Raw genomic sequence first — 19,998 nt, 5'->3', positions numbered from 1 at the left:
GTGGGAACTGCAGGGTCCTGAAGAGCCGTTCCAACCCAAACCGTTCTATGATTCTATGACAGCACTGCGCGCGTCAGCGCCATTTCCTTCACAGCTCAGTGAAGCAGAACCGCAACATCTCTGCGCCTGACGGGTTTTAGGCACAAACCCCACGATTTCGAGTTTCCTTTCGTACCGCCCCAAACCCGCTCCCGGCGGGACGGGCCGCGGGGGCGCGCCTGAGGGGCGGTGCCCGGCCGCGCTGCGCATGCGCGCTGCCCTCCCCCGGCCCCCACAGAGGCGCGCGGCCGTGCCCCGCCGGGAGCGGGCGCGCCCGTGGCCCTGCGCCTCGCGATTGGTCCCCTGCAGGCAGCCTCATCGCCGGCAGCCAATCGCTGCCCGCGGCCGCTCTCCGCCTCGGGCTGCGGCTCGAAGACGTCCCAGGGCTGGGTGACGGAGGCAGCGCGGCCCCTGATTGGCTCTCCCTCCTCGGCTCCACTCGGGTTGGCCCGGCGATGGCCGGAAGAGAGCCCTCCTTTCCATTGGCCGCCCGCCCGCGCTGCTAGGGCGGCGGCGGCGTGCTCCGATTGGGTCTCCGCTTCACTTCGGGGAGAATCGGTCGTGCCCGCCGTGGTTCCGTGATTGGTTCCGCCCAGTTACAGGCATTCTTGTAACGGCCTGAGGATTGGTCCCGATAAGGCTCGGGCGTTTCCGTAACGGCCTCGGGCCGGGGGCTCGCGGGCGCGCCGGGTTCTTCGGCCGGGTATTCACAGACGGCGCTTACGGCTGCTCCGCAGCGTGGGGCGGCGGCGGGCACGGGCGGCTGCGCGGCTTTGGCGCACGCACAGAGCGCAGCGGCGGGAGCCCGGCACGCAGCGGAGGGAGCAGCGGGGACAAAGGGACTGATCGGCAGGAACTGGGAGGGGGGCCCGGCGGGAGACTTCAGCCGGGCGGACGAGTCCTATGTGCCTTGGACGCCTGGGGAAGCAGCAGCAAAAGCAGCAACCGCCGTCAGCGCTCTGAAGCCGGGCTGACGAGGAGCAGGGAAATCGCCGCCGTCATGGCCCCTGCCGTTGCCGCCGGCCGCCGGCCGCAGTGCAGCGTGCCCTGCCTGAGCCACCGCCAGCTGCCCGTGCGGGCGGAATGAGCGGCCGCACCGCCGGAGCCGCCGCCGCCTCAGCGCCGCACTGAGCAGCAGCGTCAGCGAGCAGCGAGGCCGCCCGACCGCCTCACCCCCCTCCGCGCGCCGCGGATCCCGCCGCCACCACCGGATCCTATTGCGACTCGGTGCCGCATCGCCTCCGCTCGGCTGTGCCCCGAGATCCCTCCGCCAGGGAAAAAAATAGTCCCGTTGCCTGCCGCCTCCCTCAGAGGCGAGGGGGAAGGAGAGGAACGGGGAGGGGGGAAGGAAGAGAAGGAAGAAAAAGAAGAAAAGGGGAAAAAAAGAGCTAAAGCAAATAAAAGGAGAGAAGCGCGGCGGCGGCGGGATCGGAGGAGCCGGGCCGCGAGCCTCCGCCCCATGTGACTGGCGCCCGGGGTGGGGGCAGCGAGGCCCAGCGAACCCCCCTCGCTCGGGAGCGGCGCCGGGGGGAGGCGGCTCTCGGTCCCACCGGCGCGGCCGGGAAGGATGGTCGTGTGAGGAGCGGGCGGCGTGAGGAGGAGCAGGAGGAGGCAGGAGAAGAAGAAGCACCCGCCGGGCGGCAGAGACCGAGAGGGGAGGGGGCTTCCCCGGGGGGGGAAGGGGGGGTCCCGGCGTTTCATGTGGCGCGTCCCACCCGTCTCCTGCAGCTGAGCGAGCGAGGGAGCGGCAGGCGGGCCCGCCGGGGCGAGGCGGAGGGCGAAGGCAGGAAGAGGAGAGAGGTGATCGCCGTTGGGGCAGAGCGGGAGAGACCATGTCCGGGCGGCCCAGGACCACCTCCTTCGCGGAGAGCTGCAAGCCTGTGCAGCAGCCCTCGGCCTTCGGCAGCATGAAAGTCAGCCGTGAGTATCCTGCCCCGCTCGGGTTGGGGGGTGAGGGCCGGCGAGGCTGCCCCCGCCCTTCGCCCAGGCGGGGAGCGGCGAAGGGAGCCTGGCCCCAGCCCCGGCCTCGGCAGCTCCTTTCTCTCCCCTTCCCCCCCCATTAACCTTGAATAGGCGCACGCCGCCGCTCCGTTCGGGGCCTGCTGGACGGAAAATCCCGATGGGTTTGTCCTCGTCCTTAGCTCCTGGTCGCTGCCAGCGGCCTCTGCCTCATTAAAAAGCCATTTTCCCCCCCCTTTGTGAAACGGATTGGAAGCTCCGTAGTCTCTATTTCCTTTTCATTCGCCCCCTCCTCCCACCGAAAGGAGGAAACGAATTGCGGGCACACAGGTATGACCGTGACATTCACGTTCATTATGTGGTTTTTTTGGAGTTTTTTTTTTTAAAAGCACTCCTGGCTGTTAAGGGGAGAGAGCATGGAAGGTTTTTCCATGCACCCGTAGTTCGGGTGTGAGCACCTTTTAGTCCAGCCCATTAAAAAAAAAAAAAAAAAAAGGAGGGGGAGGGGAGCTTACAAAAGGTGTCTCTAATATCCTCCAGGCTCTGGTAAAATGCTCAGAAGAAGGCATAAGAAAATGCTCATTTTGAAATAACTACTCCATGGGCTCACATGTCAAGCTTGGCATTATTTTTCCAATTTTCTGATCAGAGGAATATTTTTTAAGAACGAGGCCTGTGCTTTATTCTGCACAGACATGTCAGAAATGCTTAATGTGTGCCCATTCTTCGTATTCTATCTGATGGGGTTAGCTGGTTTATGTGAATTAAAAATATTAATTAAACCTGCACAAATGTACTGTGCTGATACAAAAAGGCCCAGTTCTGAGTTGCTATAGTTCAGCTATGTGCTTATCATATGGAATTTCTTTACTCCTGATTTGAATATGGTCACATTAAGACCTGAATTGTTCTTCCAGATTCATATGAACATAGTAGTTTTTAGAGATATCTTCTTTTTTCTTACGGAAATGCAGGATGACATTTTTATGAGACCAGGAATGCTCAATATGCATTCCCATTCAATTGATCTATTTGATATTCGGTTAAAGCCACACCTGACATGGCTCTGCGGGTACATGCCTGCATCCAGCGAAGGGGCTAGTCCATTTCATGCCAAAGCACTGGGAGATTGTGAGCTTTTTGACAGATGAGAAATTTTGACAGGTTTTTTGTACTGAAATGTCTTCCCCTGTGGTTGAAACCTTGAAGAGACCATTTGGCTCAGGTGCTGTAGTCCACCTTGTATCTGCATGATCAGTGCAACCCTCCAAAAACCATGGGTGCAGTTAACCTATTTTAGCAGCACAAAAGCGTAGGTTTGATCAGGTCCAGCATTGGTATTTATTAAGGATTATTGATCTATATGGAGGAGAACTGTGGGTGACTCCATTTTAATTTACTGACTTCTTTATGTGCCTGTGGAATGGAAAACGGGTCTTGTTGGTCACTATTTCTGCAGGTGGCTGTCTAAACCAAGCGAGACCTCAACCTGTCATACTCAGCAACTAAATATGTCTTATTCAGGCTCTGCAGCTTGATTCTTGAAAGGTCATTGATACTCCTTTCCCGTTTATTTGAGGTCAAAGACTAGACAGATGCTTGCCTGTGAAGAGGGTGCTAACTGATGCAGACGAACAAGTTTGCAAATATGATTCAATCCCAAGTGTATAACAACTGAGGGAGAAACAAAGGCCGTAACATAAAGCGCATGCACTTGTGATAACCCCCCCAGTCGCTCTAGTCATGTGCTCCTGGTCCTTCTGCTGTCTGGAAAAAAATGTCAGAACAAAGCAAGAGAACCACATTCAAGGATTCTGTGGGAAGTGCAGTTTCTATTTTCAGTTAATCCAGCCATGTAAGACAGCCTGGGAACTTAACTTTTTTCTTTGCTTTTTAAGTGAGAAAAATTCCCGGGTGTCAAAAAAGGTTTTATTTTTCTGGTTAGCAGAGTCTTGGTAACATCTTATCACATGATGTAGCAAGCTGTGAATTGGCAGTGTGGAGTGTGTGTGGTGAACAGAGTTAGGTCGCCTCTTTCATTTTGATATGTATTTATAGGCTGATACTTAGTACCTTATGAATCGGTTTGGGTTAAAGCTGGGACAAAAGAATCCTAGTGAAGAAGGTGAATATTGATGGGTTATTATCTTCTGAGTGTCTGGGACATCTTTTTTGCTTCTGTCTTTGTGTGGGTCTTTTGGAAGCGAAACCTAACTTGTTTGATGTCAGGCTTTTTGCACTCATTTGTAAGGAGGGGTGAAATCAGATGATGAAGTCACTCCTGTTCTGATGTCTATTTGCAGCTATTGCTTTTTCCTGGCTGAGTGCTGCAACAGTTACCTAGGAAGGATAGACCTAAGGGATGAGAAAAAGGATTCATAAAATACTGGAGGAGGGTTCATTGTTCCTTGTGTTTCCTGGGAGGAGCAGAACTAGAACCGTACTGTGATTGCACTTCTTCCCAAGTATATGGGGAGGAAGGAGTGAGCAAGGATTTTTCATCTCTTGGCAGTTGAATTTATGATACTTTGTTCTCAGAAGTTGGTAACTGAATGAAGCATTGAATGGAAGGATGGGGAATTACCAACAGCTGCTTCTCCTTTGGCTGTTGGGAAAAATGACTTCTCATGCATGCTGCTCTCATTGCTCTGTCAGGGATGTTACAAGGGTTTTAACATCTCTGCTACAGTAGGAACCCTGTGGCCCTCATGTATCTCGTTGAAGCCATACATCTGTCTTCTGAAATCTGACTATTTTTATTTCTCTATTTATATTTTGGTGGTTGTGAAATCACTCAACCATATGGATTTCTACACTGAAATAGTTCTCAAATAGGGTATTCTTTGTGTGGGTCTGTGTTGCTGGGTCTGTAGGCTTTCCCTGAACAAAAAAAAAAAAAAAAAGGAAGCGTGTGTACTCCTTGTGTTAAGCCTGTCCCTCAAAAGGAGGGATCTAAGCTTCCAGTTTTCCACTTGCTGATACTATCAACCTGCTCATTATAGTAGGAAAAGAGATAGGTGCTTGAAGTTTTCTTTTCTTCTTCAGCTAGTTGCCCTTACACTGCTTACAGATGTACCTTGTTTCTCAAATGGGACAAAAATAATCCTGAAATACAAAGGGTAGTCATGCAACACATGACTAAAAATATCAGTATAAAAATAGAAGTCTCAAAGTTTGCAGCTTGAGAATTTTCATCTAATGACTGTAGAATTGATTTTTTTTCTTTCCTTCTCTGAGCTTCTGGGAAATATACGTGTTACTTGAAACGCCAAGTCTGCAGACAGCAGTACTTGTTGTAACTGTAGCCAATCGTCTTGATGGTCTGCAGTAAATAATGTCTTGGCTAACAATTGCCATGAAGATGTTTTGCTCCATGTGTGAGTGTTGTGGGTCTGTATTTGGTTATGCAGGATTTGCCAACTTGGAGGGTGAGGAAGGCAGTTTTATTTGCTTTAGCTAATTCTGATGTTGACCACATACTCTTGGTTGCAAAATCTAAAGGACAGTCTTGTAATAATTCATTTTGGACTCTGTGGAAGAATGTTTCAGTAATGCCAAACTTGGGGTTTGTTGAAGTTTTTCTTTTTTCCTTAGATTCACTGGGTTTTTTCTGTATTGTAAAATCTCCTGAAAGCACAATAGCTCGGTAAGCCTATGTTGCTGTGTATTGTTCACACAGAGCGTGATGGCTCTTTAAAAGTGGTTCATGAAGGAATAAAGTCTGTGAGTTTGTTGCTCTTTTAGTAGCTATTCCACAAGGCACAACATAAAAGGGACTGCTTTTTAGGTAGCGGTGGTGTCTAGGTGACAGTTTAGTTTAATGTTGTGTGGTGTCCAGGTAGGTGTGTGGGAAGAGCCTTGGAAAAGGGCACCCTGGGCGCCTTCAGTGAGAAGGAATGAGTGGGGCTGTTGAAACTGGCAGAATGATTGAGATAATACCACCTGGTGTTTCTCAACCCAGTTAGGGTAGGGCCCTCTCTATTGCTTTGATAGCAGTTTCTGCCTAATTGGTTTGTGAAACTGAAAGCTGCCCATCCTGCTTTCCTTGCTGGAGAGAGGAAAATCACTCCCTTCCAGAAGCCTGCTGAGCGTTATGTGTCTGGCCGTCGCTCATCCTAGCCCTGTCCAGGTTTCTGACTGCTGCTGGGTGAGCAGCTTTCCTCATTCCTAGATTGGAAAAAAAATGCACTGAAGGGGTCAGCTAATGAACATGTGTGCCTGAGTGGAAAGTGTTTCATGTTACAGTGGCCCAAAGTTGTGCCTTTCAGTCTGAAAAGGAATAGAACTGTCTGCTGTACTTAATTCTGATGCTGACAGACTCTTTCCTCTTTATTCATACCATTAGCTAGTTGACCATTCAATTTCTTTTCTGCACATTTCCTCTTCCCTACACTGCTTCTTGGAGGTGATGCCCTCTTGTATTACCCCTTGATTCACCTTCTGTATTTCCTAGCAATATTGGAGCCATGTTGTTCACCTGTTTACACAGCTGTGGCTTATGGAATGTGTTCCTTGTCTGTATGCATCCTGGCTCTGGAAGTTGCTGCATCACTTTATCTGTTAACTTGGTAGGTCCTTGTAGGTATCAGAAGCAGTGCCAGGGAGATGAGAAAAGCTGAAGATCATCCCACAGCCTGGAGAGTTTCCCCCTATTGCTCCAAGAGAGTTCTTTAATTTTCTTGTATTCTATCTTTAAGAGCTGTTTTAGATAAAATATAAAGGGATTTTACAATATTGGTGTTCAGTTTACTCATCGCAGATCTTCACAATGCTGTGAATCTATGGGATATTCGCTGTTCCCTCAGCCCATGCTTTGTCGTGAACTGGAAGGATGGCTGAAGAAGATTTGGAAAGTGTACAGGGTATCTGTGTGCAAAAAGCCTGCAGTTAAAGCTTTGTGCTGCAATCAGCTGTAGCATTTTCTGAAATGAATTCATGCTAAACCCCTTGGTTATTTGAACACAGTAGCTGAACTGTGCCAGGTGCTTGGAGAACACTTGAAGCCTCTTGGTTCAAGCTATTGGAGTATTTTTGTTTTAAATGGCCAAGTCCCATTTTAAATTGAAAAGTCTGTTACCTCTGAATTTTGAGAAATTTCTGTAGACAACTTAAAACTTCAATATTTTTCTGAAGTTCTTTCTCTTTAGATTTTGTTAAAAAAATTTAAAAATAAACTTTACTCTGAGGACTTTTAGTCACCCATAGCTAGTGTGGGAAGTGCTAAAGTGGCTGTCTCCTGTAGCAGCGATATGGCTGGTGGAGTTACTTGGCTGCTTTCTGAATTTAATGAGCATCAGCCTGGAGCAGCCTTGAAAGACAAACAAAACTTTTAAAGTAAAGCAACTAGGAAAAGGAGAATATTGAGAGTTTGAATGCCTCACAGAATATCCAAGTCTATGCAAAATTAAAAAAATTTGTCTTTTCAGAACTTCTTTCAGAAAGCTGCACAGATAGGTGCTCTTTTATTTATGTATGTTGAAAATAAATGCTAATTACAACATATACGATGTGACAAGAAAAAATACTCTTTCAGCCATAAAGGCTCAAAACCCACAGTGTGTTTTACAGGTCAGACCCCCTTTCTGCTGAAAGATGCAAAACCATAAACTCCCTTGTCACTTCCCATCCTACAGAGACTATTTCCAAAGTGCTCCATGCTGCCATTGGGGGGTGTGGAAGTTTGGAGGCATATTGGTCTATTCCAGTTTATATTTTTAAAATTGATTTAAAATGTAACCGCTTGAGTGCAGTGTAGCAATCTGATCTTGAGGTGAGAAAGGTGTGAGATGTGGTAGCAAGATGCAGGTCTGTGAGAAATGGCTATAACATCATTGTCCTGCTCAGACAACTGTTCCTGGTCAGTGCTGTTGGATCTCATTAAAGCCTAAAATGAATCTCTACCTGAAGCTTTTGCAAACTAGATTTGGTTAACAATGATTTGCTTTCACCACCTGTTCAGAATCCTTCCAGCCCCCATAGATGATAGCTTACCATGCCACAGAGAGAGGGTCATTATTTAGGTGTTTTCCATGAAAAAGGTGCATATTTGACTCACTCCTATAGGTGTTGCTGTGCGATGTTTTGTCAGGGCAGTAGGAGAGGTGAGATGATGGTATTTCAATAGGAAATGTATGCTGGAGACCTTTTTGAAAGCAGTCCTGTATCACTCTCTGAGAACTGTCAAAAATATGAATGCCCAGAAATCATACTGCTGGGCCTCTAAAAGAAGTGGACAGTGATTTTTCTTGTATGTTCAGTGCTATCAAAGAATCTTTTCATTAGGTGCTCTTGCCACAGATGACTTGTCTGTTGTTCAGAAAAGGAAATAAAGCAAAGCAGTTCACTCTGTACTTTTATCTCTTGCAGACGGGAAGTAGATCTAAGCATTTAAGGCAATTTGTGTTCTCACCTAGTCTGTCTTATAATGGAAGAAAGGAAAGTGGTAAGATAGCTTGTCAATGTCAAGAACTCAGGGCTTTTTTTTTTTAACAAAAGCCATACAGCAACAGCTCATTCTGAAGGGATGGCTCCAGTCCTTGCCAGGTGCTTTGCTGTGTCTCTGTAACAGGGACTGTATTTTCTGGCTTGGTTTCATAAGCTGAGGGAGGGAGGGGCTGTTAACTGTGTATCAGTGCTTCCTGCATGGGTGAAAGTGGGCTGCCAGTTATTTTCTATATTGACTAATTTCTAGATTATTTCAAGGGTTTCTGTGTGGGTGATACAGAGTTAGGTTACTTGAAGGATCAGTGTTATGGGCTGCAGTGGGCCTTGGTGCCTGCCATAGGAAATTCACTTTAGCTAGCACAGAAGTGAGAACACACGGCTAAGAAAAATACACCTTTATAGATTTGTAATATGCCTTGATAGGGCTGAGTTTCTCTTTCTTTGAAGGATATAATAACCAATGTAGCCTTGGTGAAAGTATTTTTATGTCTGGAAAATGTCTCTTAAACTTGTTATGTCACAAAAATGTATAGTGATATAGTTACAGTGCTTGACATTATCTTTTCAGGCAGTTGGACTGAGTTGGAGAAACATTTTAGTAGTCGAAGTGCCTGACAGTAGATGATCATAATAAGAGACCTGCTGATCAAAAGGGAAAGGGAGGATATTTCTTATTGTTGCCACTGGATAAGCAATGCTGTGGAGGGTATATAGGACCTAAAAAATTCTGGCCCTGCACTGTGCTGTTGTATGCACATGGGGGTAAATGTTTGACTGCAGCTGCAAAAATTGTCAGTCTTTTGGGTCAGAGTACTTAGAAGGAGAAAAGTTGGGTGTTGGCTTTGAAGTTATAACCAGAAGGGAAGCAGCAGCTGAATTTTTCCAACCAAGGCAGACTTCTTTACAGCCACATCATCTCTTTTGACTTTTTTAGTAGGAATATAATTCTTGTCAGATACAAGCCCTGTAGCTCATAGTAATATCTTTTGCCAGGAATGCAGGCAATTGTTTAATTTCCAGACAGGCCAAGAATATGTTTTGCAGAAAGATAAACTGTGACTGTTGCTGCAGAGAAGAATTTGGTTTTTCTTACTGTGTAGAAAGAAGAAAAATAGTCACAGTTGATAGTGTCAGTTTGGTTTTTTGATTCACACCCTCTTGTAAACGTTTACATAGAGCATACAATACTATTTGTACCCCATCTCATCTGCTTAGTTGTTTTAAGTATCTATTTAAGAAAAGCAGTGCGATGAGTTGACCTGTGTGAGCAGGTTTCCTAGAGGGAGGAAGGGGTCACAAAATTATCAGTCTAAATAAACTGAATATTTGAATGTTGGCCAAGTAAATGTGAATCACTTGGCACAGGTCTGTATCCCCATGAATGAAGCCCATAACCATAAATGTATTTCCTCAATTTGTGGGGTTCAGTATCAGTATCCGAAAAAATGTTTAGTGCCTCACTTAGAGAACAAAAGCTTTCTGGCAGGGCAACCTCTCTGCAGGTGAGTAGATGAAATGTTTTGTTTTCTTTATATATACAATTGCTCAATTGAAACCTAAAGAAGCAGAAAATGCTGTTGTCCTTGAGAAGAATGCATCTGATGACCATTTCACTTCTAATCTTGCCATCTTACTTGTGATTGTGTGTACTGCCTTGGGAGACATGGATATGTATAGTCATGCACCAAACAGTTGCAAGTTAATTGTTTTTCTCTGTGTTCCTCAAAGAATAGAACCTTCCTAATCAAATTCCAGTTTTAGAGACTTTGGAATAGATTTACCAATATATTTTAGTAACCACAGTGGATCACAGAGCTGATCTGAGTCTTGGGGACATGTTTTAGAGGCCCATGGGAAGGTAGGTGATGTTTTTCTGTTTGTCTGGGTTTTCTAGTGAAACATCTATTAAATGTACTAGGCACAAAAGCATATGGTTTGTGTGGAGTGGGAGAACTTCACTATTTCAGAAATTGTGGACCCAAATTTCAGATTATATTGGTCAGTAAGAGGGCAGGGAAAACTTTAATTGCAATTCCCAAAATAAGGTAGTCAGTTTTAGATTGAGCTCAACTTTAAACTTGCTCTTGCTTGGTCAGTGCACTGGGCATGAGTTGGTTTGGGACTATGTGTAGTTTATTATTCAGGTGACACGGGGATGGCACAAGTGAAGTTCACCAGCAGGAATGTCTGAATGTCATTCAAGCAATCAGAGCATGTTTCAGAAATGTATTTGGCTTAATGGAGGATCTTAGGGAAATGAATACTGCCAAATCTGCAAGTCTCTTGTATTTTGGGATAGATTCAACTTCAGTGGACTGAAGTTTCCCTTCAGCTAGAGTAGCTGGCTTTCAGTGTCCATGGAAGCTGACAAGGTTCAAGCATGACAAGTGACACGGGATCTCTGACAGCAAAAGAATGGTGGCTGTTTTTCTAGGTAGCATGGTTGAAATGTAACAAGTAACATTTTCTGTTTGATGTCAGTGCCTTGGCTTTAAGCAATAGCTTGTGGATTTATTTTTTTCTAATCAAGGCTATTTTTTCAGTGGTAATGTTTGAGCAGTTAATGACTGTAAATACTTATTATAGTGGGCCAACCCTAAAAGGAAATGATGCAGAAATGTTTATGCTGTGTCTATAACTTTTAATACTTATGATACTTCAGAAATATTTACTGAAACAGTGACACTGTCTACATTTCAAAATATCTGGTGAAAGCTCAGTTTTTATTATTACATTGTGGCATAATTGCAAAACTTTTTTTTTTTTCTAGCATTAGTTTAAAACATATAGTATCTACATATGCTTTTTAGGGTTTTTAGTTTATTCAGACATTTCAGGGTGAGGTTTTTTGTTTATTTCATCCTTTTTTCATTTAAGTGAAGAGCAAGTTGAATTATGAAGGAGTTCCTGGCAGACTATTTAAAAATCATTAGATTCTAACTGAGAAGAGTCATGTTAAGTTGTCCTCTAGCAGCTCCTTTTGCTCTATTACTTTTTATGTGTATTTAATTATAGAGAGACACACACACATATGCACAGTCAGAAATATGATATGAAGGGAAGGAGATGATTTAGAGTTCTGAGATCTGGAATTTAATCCTAGGCCACATGTGAAGGCTTCTGCTTTAAAGCAGATTGCTCTGCATGTATGATTGCAAAGGTTTATCTTTACATGCAAAAGTGCTCATGGTATTCTTGTCTGACTCTCTGGGAAGACTGGTAAGGTGTATGTTTTAACTTTGTTGTTCTGGTTACTCACACTTCATGTGCAATCTTCTGTGCTGTGGTGCTTTCACCTCTCCCAGTGTTCTTGTACACTGCTGTTCTTCCAGTGAAGTTCTGAAGTTGTGGTGCACTGGGATTTGCTGCAGAAGTGAGCAGCCCTCATCTAGTACTTAACAGGCATGCCTTACCCTTCAGACATAAGATATGCTAGTGGGAGGGGAAAAATTACTAGGGATGGCATCTTTGTCTGGTGTGCAAAATATTTTTCTGGGAAATCTGAAGAAGTGTTTGGAAAATATATCAGTAGCCCGTTAAATTGTTGAACTGATGCAGGATTATGCTTATGAAGTAAGGAGAACAAAAAGTTGATGGGTAGGACTCAGCTTTCTTGAAGACTGTTGTACATAGGCTATTCCAGTTTTGCTTTGAGACTATAGATGCAGTTTTTATGACTGTATTTGAAAGCCATGTGATTTCTAAGAATAGTAGAGAATAAAGGCAAGTATTTCTAAAAATTCAGTTGATGTCCAGGATTTTGTCAGGAAAAGTGGTGACTAAGGATAGAGAATTTTTCTGTAGATGAAGAGGAATAATTAGCTTTTATCTGACACTGAAGAAAGCAGATGTTCCTGAACTCCTGGAGATCTGTTCATTGAAATCCATTGAATTTCTCTGGACATCTCTTGTGCTGTTGAACTTTGATTTCTTGTTTTGTCTGTGTTAATATGAAACCATCTCATACTTAAGAAACATTCAGCGAGTCAAATAATGGTTATTTGGTCATTTTTGTTTTCTACAACTTCTTCAACCCTAACTTGGAGTTGTTCTGTGTGGAAAGACCTTTGCCATATAGATTACTAATTTTTATGCTTAGGTGCAAAGTAAGTCATTAAACATTAAATATACAACTACCTCAAAATATGTTCCCCCCATTTTAAAATGAAGATATAAAGAGCTAGTGCAGTAATTCTAACATTCTACCAGATTTATAAGTTGTATTTGCAATGTTCTCCCTTGTCAAATGCATCTTTTTGGATGTCTGGGGTTAGACTATATAGAGTGTAAGTCTTTAAATGTGAAAAATGGAGTGAAACTGTAGTGCCGTTATTGGAAGCTGGGCAGTCTGATTTGAGAGTTGGTGTCCCTACTGAAGGTTCAAGAGTGTATTTCTTTTCTAGGACACAGAAGACTAGGCTAGTGCAGTTATGAATAATTTTTGCTTCAATTTGGCATAGATTTAAGAAAAAATACTCCTCTGTGCTATTAGCATAAATAGCTGCAGACCTCCAGAAGTTGTTCAGAAATGCCCTTTTAAAAAATATGGTGCTCTTCAGAGTCTTACAAAGTAACCCATCCCATGTCTGTTCTTTGAAGAAAAGGATATGTAGACCACAAGAATGAAACCTCTTTAAAGGAGATCAGCCATGGATTGTGCTGGTAAATGGAGTCAGCTATGGCATGAAAGTGCTTGTTTAAAAACACATCACCCACTAAAACCTTCAGATGTCTACTTTTGTGGAATACTATTAATTTTTTTCCTCCAGTGATTTTGTCACTGCATCATTTTCATTTCTTTGGCTTTATACAGCTGAGACCTTTTAGTTCCCTTAAACTGATGTTGGATATGGGTGACAACATGCAGTGCTGGAGAACTGTGTAATTTATTGTTAGGTAAAATTACTGAATGTGCTTAAAATAGGTGGCATTATATATGTATATATATATATGTATACATGTATTATTCAAGGCAAATGTCTATATTCATACCTCCTGTTAATGGCTTGGAGGTTATTCTTTTGAGCATTTCCTTATGTCAGCTGTCAAAGAAAGGAAAGTGGATTAGGCAGTGCCTTGATCTGACCAAGTATGTCTTTTCTTACTGATCTATATATTGTGTATGCTCAATTTCACAGTGTTAACTATGTTATGTATCATGGCAGAAAATATAACTTTTGTTTATCTAAGAACATGTCTGCAGCCATTATAAAATAAATGTTCTTTGAAGTCAGGATTTGTGTCAAACCAGAAGGATGCGCAGAATCAGGCCTTCTGCACTTTTATTTAGTGTGGTAGTAATGGTGACTGATCTAAGTAAAATTTAAGACTTGTGGATTGCACTATCAGAGGCGCTCCTAGGATTAAGGAGCATGTGTTCAAAATTACCTTAACCAAGTGGTACCCTAAGTAGGATGAAATGTAGGAGGGCCTGATGTCATCTCTTATTCTTCAGTAAGGTTTGAGGGTAACTGGGACAGTAGGAGATCTGCAGAGAAGAATCTGGAGTCAGGTATTGGCACAGTGGCCATGAGTCAACCAATGCTGGAGAACTTGCAAATCTTTTACTGGATGTATTGATGGCAGTGTTGTGTAAAATACTTGGAGTTAGCCTCCCCACTTCTTGGGATGCTAATGAGCTAAAGTACAGCTCCTGGTTTTGGTATTGTACTGGGAGAAGAATAGTTGCAGGCAAGGAAAATGGTCAGAGGTCTAAAAAAAGTGCTTTAGGGGAACTTTCAGTTTCCCTTTAGTGCTATTAGGGGAAAACTGAAAACCCTTTGGATGATTTTTTTTTTTTTTTTTTTGAGAAGGCAGAAGGGAGATTTCTTTAGATAATATTCTTTCACTACATAAAAGATAGCTGGAAAGAAAAGACAAAAGTCTTGTCTTCCTTACTGGAGATAAAACTATTTGTAGGCTTAAATTGTAGCAAACACTTACTAAGCTAGTTAAGTCAACTCCTAAGAACAGGAGCACTGGAATAGTTTAGGGAAGGCTGTCAGGTTTCCAGTAGTGCCTGTTTGAAAAATGAAGATGCTTGCCAGGTAGTTTATATATAGAAGTTTGGAGAGATTTTAATTAAGACAGCCTGTAGTCCCTTATGGTATTACTTTGTCATTCCAGTTATTTCTGCATGGTCTTGGGATGAATTTCAGTTACAGCACACTGATCCTCTTGCTTCTTCCCTTGGGATGAGGTAGCCTTGTGTTACTGGCAGCTTGCTGGCAGTTGGTGGATGTGGAGATAAGGATTTGTGAAACTGGTCACAGCTTTAACACTTAAAAACAAGGTAGATTCCTAGAGAGGTCATCTAGTCCAGTCCCCCTGCAATGAGCGGGGGCATCCTCAGCTACACCAGGTTGCTCAGAGTCTTATCCAATCTGACTTTAGAAGTTTCTGGAAATAGGACACCCACCACCTTCATTGTAAAAAAAAAAAATAAAATCTTTCTAATATCTAGACTCATAGAGCTTCCTCAGTGTTGGAATTTAGGTAAATGTACTGTATTTGGAAAAGCAGTTGGGGAGTCAGAGGTTTGAATTTTTAGTCAGAGGTTTAAATCTGCTCTGAATTTAATTTTTTTGTACAAGCATTGTTCAAATGAAAACTTGCTCTTTGGTAGGCTTGTACTGCAGTTGAGAACCACAGACTTTTTGTGGGGGATTTCTAGATCTTGCTTCGTGTGGGTCCTGAGAAAAGCGATGCTTTCCTTCAATATTTCATCCTGTGGTTCTTTCTTCAACACAAAAGAATTTATCACAAGTCAAGAACTGCTCAGAGCTTCAGGCAGAGACCAGGACCAAATTCCACTAGCTGCATAGGTACCAAGCTTATGTTAGGGGTATCTATCTACTCCAAACAACTTAGAGTATATTGTTTTGGTGTATAATACCAGTGCAAGAAGAATATTCATCCATTTATATATAGTTACTGGCTTTTCACAGCAGTTACTTTACTTTTAATGTAATAAAGGGACAAGTGTTTGAAGATAGCATGTAGAAATCAGATGTTGCATAGAACACAAAACAAGAAAGAAAACACATTCTTGGTCATGTACATTTGTGGAGTGTATATAGTTATGTTATTTTATTAGTTCAAAACCCAAAGATTCAAAGAGGATCTTCAACTGTTGCCTTTCATCACTTCATTATCTGAATTTTTAGGGATTTTAATTGATTTATATGTAGCTTTCTGTCAAGTAAGATGGATGTGTGAAACTGTTAAGTCTAGCGTTGTCACATGAGAAACTATTAAGGTATTTAAGAGATTAAATGATCATCTATATTGGTACATGGTTTCCCTTTTGATGCAGAAGCTTTGGCTAGAACTAAAGAAATGATTTTTCTGTGCCTCACAAAGCTATAGTCTTATTTTGTACACATGTGAAGTTACTGTGGAAGGTTTGAATCCTGAACTGAACTGTAAAATTCTGTTGAGTCCTTGCTTCCATATTCCATGTGATTTTGAATGTGAAAAAGTTGATAAATGCCAAATTAATGTTTTTTCCTTTTGTTCTGCTCAAATGAAAGAGAAGAAATGGTAACTCACTAACCTTATGCCAAAGTCCTCCTAAGGTACAATAGCCCTGAATGCCTTTTATTTTTTCCATTTGAAATCTTTGGCTGATGGAAGGATTAGAAGGTAAGCGAGGCTCTTGCTGGAGACAGTCGTACTTCATTTCTAGGCAGTGCTTGGCTTAAGGCTGTCCTTTAGTGTTTGATCTGACTTCAACATGCACAAAATAGTCCCATCTCTTAGATGGCTTAGACTGCCAGGGCGTACAGTTCTTTTTTTGTCTGCAGCTGTCATTATCTGAATGATGGAAGAGTTTACAACTTGTGTATTGTGGAAAACTTGTTCCCCTTCCCGGATGGTAGCTGTGAGAGACTGGGATGCTTCTGCTGACATTCTTCAGCTTCAGTGCTGTGACAGCAAACAAGAAGTCAACAAAGTAACCTGGCATCAGAAAAGGTAGCAAAGAAAGAAGAAGGGGCCTAACCAAGTGATCTTTTGGTTTATGGGAACCATTCAGATTGAGTTGTCTGAAATGAGGCTTCAAAGTAAATCATAACAATAAAATTAAATGCTTAAATCTCCTCTCTTCCCTGAATTTGGCTGGGAATTTAGGATGCATTAGACAAGTATGAGGCAGTTGGTGAGCTAACTGAAATTTTAAGTTTATGCAGTTCTTATCATTAAAGTATCTTTCTCATGAAGAGGAAATGGAGAAAAGTACTCATTCCTTTCCTTCCATATTTGTAAAATACTAGTAAGTTGTCTTTGTGTTTAAAGTCTCCTCTGATTTAAATGGTCACATCACTTTCTTGGTCCTTTACATTTGTTGTACTCAGTATCTGTAGAAACTGCAGGCAGCCAGAACTCTTAAATGGCGTTCTCTGGAAAATGTAGACTTAAATGTTTGCAATGCCAGAGTTTAGCTGATATTACATTCACAAGAAGGGTATTTTTTTTTGAGTTTCGTTTTTGTGCAAGTCTGTTTTACAAATAAAAGAAGGTTTTTTTTTCAGGGAAAAGAGTAAGTGGAACAGCAAGCTTGAAAATCGGTCTGGTTTAAAGAATGCAGCAATGCACCTTTGGTTTAAATAAAGAAAGCAGTGAGAATTTAAAGTTTCATATCCTGCCAATGTCTTAAATATATTTTTTGAGCAGAACTTTTTAGATACTGTCTTGGTACCTTTTTAGAGATGGTGGTAGAAGCATATGTAAGTGGGCTAAGTATCTAGATTTGTACTAAAATTGATGTGCAGATCAGTGGATCCAGCTGGGAAGTTTTTAATTAAGCATGCTAATTAAGTCATGTGGTGTACCCAAAAGCAGCACTTTATTACAAGGGAGAAGAACAGTTTTCTTGGAGGCGAATGAAGGAGAAATACTTCATTGAGCCACTCTTTTAACTCCTGCCAGTGGGAAAAAAATATGGTGTCTAAAGTCACTCATGAAAATTGGAGTACAGAAGCAAAATTTATACTCTTTTATTTTTCTACATCTTGCCTTTTTCTGCTTTTAAACAGCCTTTAATATGGGACAGATTCTTACTTTTGCCAGTCCAGGTGTCTTAGAAATAGCGTGCTGTGGAGAGCCCATGTGCTGAAAGCCTGGACATGGTTCTGCACAAGGATGCTGGCATGAGTGGGACAGGTGAGCAGTGTCAGGTGGTAAGTGACTGTGGTGGGTGTTCTGCAGTGGAGCCAGGGAAATGAGCAGAGCTGAGCTGCAGCTCAGGATACATGTGGAGAACAAAACACCCACCTGATTACTTGGACTTCCCAAAAGAGGAGTTCAATCTGAAGCACAAGCTGGGATGTCAGGTGAAAGGTGAATTAGGAAGTGAAACTGCTGATCTTTGTCTTAACTTGAGTAAAACAGTCAGATGAAAATGCTATTTTTTTTCTCTGTAAGTACTATGGGGGCAGAGTGAGCAAACATTAATTGCTTCTTTTACTTCTCTCAAGTACACTGCCTGTGTAAAAATAACAGCACTGAAGTTACAAAAGGATGTATTTTCTGCTGAAATGTCTCTATTTTCTGTTCTCCCCACCCAATGGAAAAGATTTTTTAGAATGTTTTTCCTCAAGAAAATGAGGATACATCTTAAAGACTTGTCTTGACTTAGTAGATACCGAGGGCTATACAATATAGCATCCTTCAGTAAGAAGTTGCTGGACTTGAGAACCTAAAAGATATTTTTTAAATTTTCCAATTATTGCAAGATATATGAGAAGTTAAAGCTGATGAGTTTTCACGATTTTATAACACTAGCAACATAAATTCAAAAAATCAACCTTAGACATGTTGAGGGGGGCGTTCTGGTGTATATGGAGACATCTTTTGTTGTGGCTTGAAGAGAAACCCTTGGTTGCTCTTGTTAAAGAACAATTGTGTGCCTTCATCCAGACCACTAAAGTGGCTGAAATAAAGCTAAAGTGAATAAATAGAAACAGTCTAATCTAGTTATTCATGAACAAGTATGAAGTGTTTCTTTGTGGCTAGCAGTAACTAGAGCAGCCATGTAGCTTTATTAGATGTTGAATTGTCTTGACTTGCATTGAGTTCAGGAATTTTCTATACCAGCAGACTTATTTTCCAGCTTCCTTTTTAGGATTTGAGACCTGTACAAAAATGCATTTTGTCTGTAGGATAACAAATTTTTCTCCTGAATTTCTTCCATTAGGAGAAAATAAATAAAATAAACTCTTCCCAGTATTGAATTTGTCTGATTTGTTCAACTTTTCTGCAATTGTTGAAGAGGCATTACTATTTTTTGCCATTGCCTCTAGCATATTAGGAGTGCTCACAGATAATTTACGGGAATCCCCTTTGCGTTTTCAAGTCCATGACTACCAGTGTTTTGGTTGTAATCCAGGACAGGGACTGAATGAGTATTGTGCAAGAAACATGTATCATTTGAAGTTTAAGTTGCTTGTCACTGTTGCTGTTTGTGCAGCCTGGTTGGAACATGGATTATTTGACATTTAGAGGGGAGTTGGATGTAGTGTCTGACATGAGAGAATGTACTGACTGGTACTGCAGGTTAAAATGTAGTGGAAACCAGCTTGATTTGAAGGTAGTACAGGCATGCCTTACCTTCTCAATCTTAAGGTATTACAGTTAATTTTCTGTGGGATTCCTGAGATAAATGGGGTTATACTGTTAGAACACTCTCCTGTAAGCCATCAGTGTGACACTTTGGACTTTTAAATTCAGTGTTTAGAGTATTTTTGTACACATTCATTGTATTGGAGAAAAATGGGGGAGAATACTTAAAAGCAATGAAGTTTTGATTTTTGGTTGGTTTTTGCACAGTACATGTCAGATTTTGTGCAGAATATCCTGATCAAAATTGGAAGCCTTATAAATGAAGGCAGATAAATTCACTTAAGTTCTGTTTTAAACAAAATTTTACATCATAATCCAATTTTTTCTTTAGTAGTTTTTTGTATGGTTTGGTTTTCTTTTTTCTTCTTCCAAGTAATAAATTAAGTGCCTCTTCTTGCTTTTAGTGAAACAATATATTCTAGATGTGGATAGAAGAGTTCTTTCTCTGACCTTCTTGATCTGTTTTCGCAAAGGCTTTTGCGAAGGGGGAAAAAAATTGAAACCAAAACTGGTTTTGGTCAGAATGCCTCACCTATTTCCACTGCTGTTCTCACATCCCTGACCTACTAACAGAAAAACCTTTTCTAGAAAGTTTTTTTTTTTTGTGAAGGCATTAGGCAAAAATCTTGGACAAGTTAAGATTGTTAGTGTTCAGTGTGGTTGATTATGAAAATCTGTTTCCTAATCTTCTGCAGGTGAGGAGGTTCAGCATGATAAATGCCCAGAAAAGAGCAACAAAATTTAATTTTGGCAGGGTCTTAACTCTAATCAAGTAGTAAAACATCAGTACAGTTTGTGCTGTTTCCAAGCATAGGTAGCCTTGATGAGCTTTTGTTTGGATCATGACTCACTAAACTTTTCTTTACTTCAAGTTCTGTTGGACTTGGATAAAAGTGCATGCAAGTGTCTACTTATCATGTTTTATTTATTTTTAAT

The 19,998-nt window shown here is 42.1% G+C and overlaps 1 protein-coding gene across 2 annotated transcripts in view; it reads left to right on the top strand.

Moving 5' to 3' along the window:
- The first annotated feature begins 753 nt into the window (after positions 1–753).
- The window catches only part of GSK3B (glycogen synthase kinase 3 beta), a 148,840-nt gene continuing 129,595 nt past the window's right edge, over positions 754–19,998 (top strand). Inside the window, exon 1 of one of the 2 annotated variants that reach the window (XM_021548813.3) lies at positions 754–1,959. In XM_021548813.3, coding sequence (XP_021404488.1) covers positions 1,872–1,959 — 88 coding nt within the window. In that variant the 5' untranslated portion in view covers positions 754–1,871. The remainder of the gene's footprint in view (positions 1,960–19,998) is intronic. The other variant, XM_021548814.3, reaches the window with a different exon arrangement.

The sequence above is a fragment of the Lonchura striata genome, chromosome 2 (genome assembly GCF_046129695.1).
Source record: "Lonchura striata isolate bLonStr1 chromosome 2, bLonStr1.mat, whole genome shotgun sequence".
Lineage (NCBI taxonomy): Eukaryota > Metazoa > Chordata > Aves > Passeriformes > Estrildidae > Lonchura > Lonchura striata.
The sequence above is the reverse complement of the archived record's forward strand: the minus strand, read 5'-3'. Positions and strand labels throughout refer to the sequence as shown.